We start from the raw sequence: 337 nt of genomic DNA, 5'->3' as shown, positions 1-337 counted from the left end.
GTACCTACCCAAGTGGTGCTGCCTCAACCACTTACGACTATGGTTATGGCCGAACCACTCAGACAGCAGCTGCTGCAGCAGCTGCGGCCTATGACTCTACCAAGACTTACTACGCACAACCATCAACTGCAACTGCTTATACTGCTGCTGACACACATTACCAAAGTAAGAAAATGGCACTTGTACTTAAATAATATGATTATGCTGACATTGAATATATTTGTAATAAGTTTGTTCATACATTGTGCTTATATTTGTATATATGAAAATACAGGAAAAAGTCCTGCATAAAGAATCATAGTTATTTTTGTAGTCATGATATATTAACATACACATG

The 337-nt window shown here is 37.7% G+C and overlaps 1 protein-coding gene across 1 annotated transcript in view; it reads left to right on the top strand.

The window, feature by feature from the left end:
* Window positions 1–337, top strand: part of LOC119585947 (zinc finger RNA-binding protein-like) — a gene marked incomplete in the record, with an annotated part of 31027 nt that overhangs the window by 6208 nt on the left and 24482 nt on the right. Inside the window, 1 exon segment of the mRNA XM_037934661.1 lies at window positions 1–165. Within this exon segment, the coding sequence (XP_037790589.1) occupies window positions 1–165 (165 nt within the window).

This window comes from Penaeus monodon, chromosome 20 (assembly GCF_015228065.2).
Source record: "Penaeus monodon isolate SGIC_2016 chromosome 20, NSTDA_Pmon_1, whole genome shotgun sequence".
NCBI classification, from domain to species: domain Eukaryota; kingdom Metazoa; phylum Arthropoda; class Malacostraca; order Decapoda; family Penaeidae; genus Penaeus; species Penaeus monodon.
Note: the sequence above shows the minus strand (reverse complement) of the source record. Positions and strands in the feature narration are given on the sequence as shown.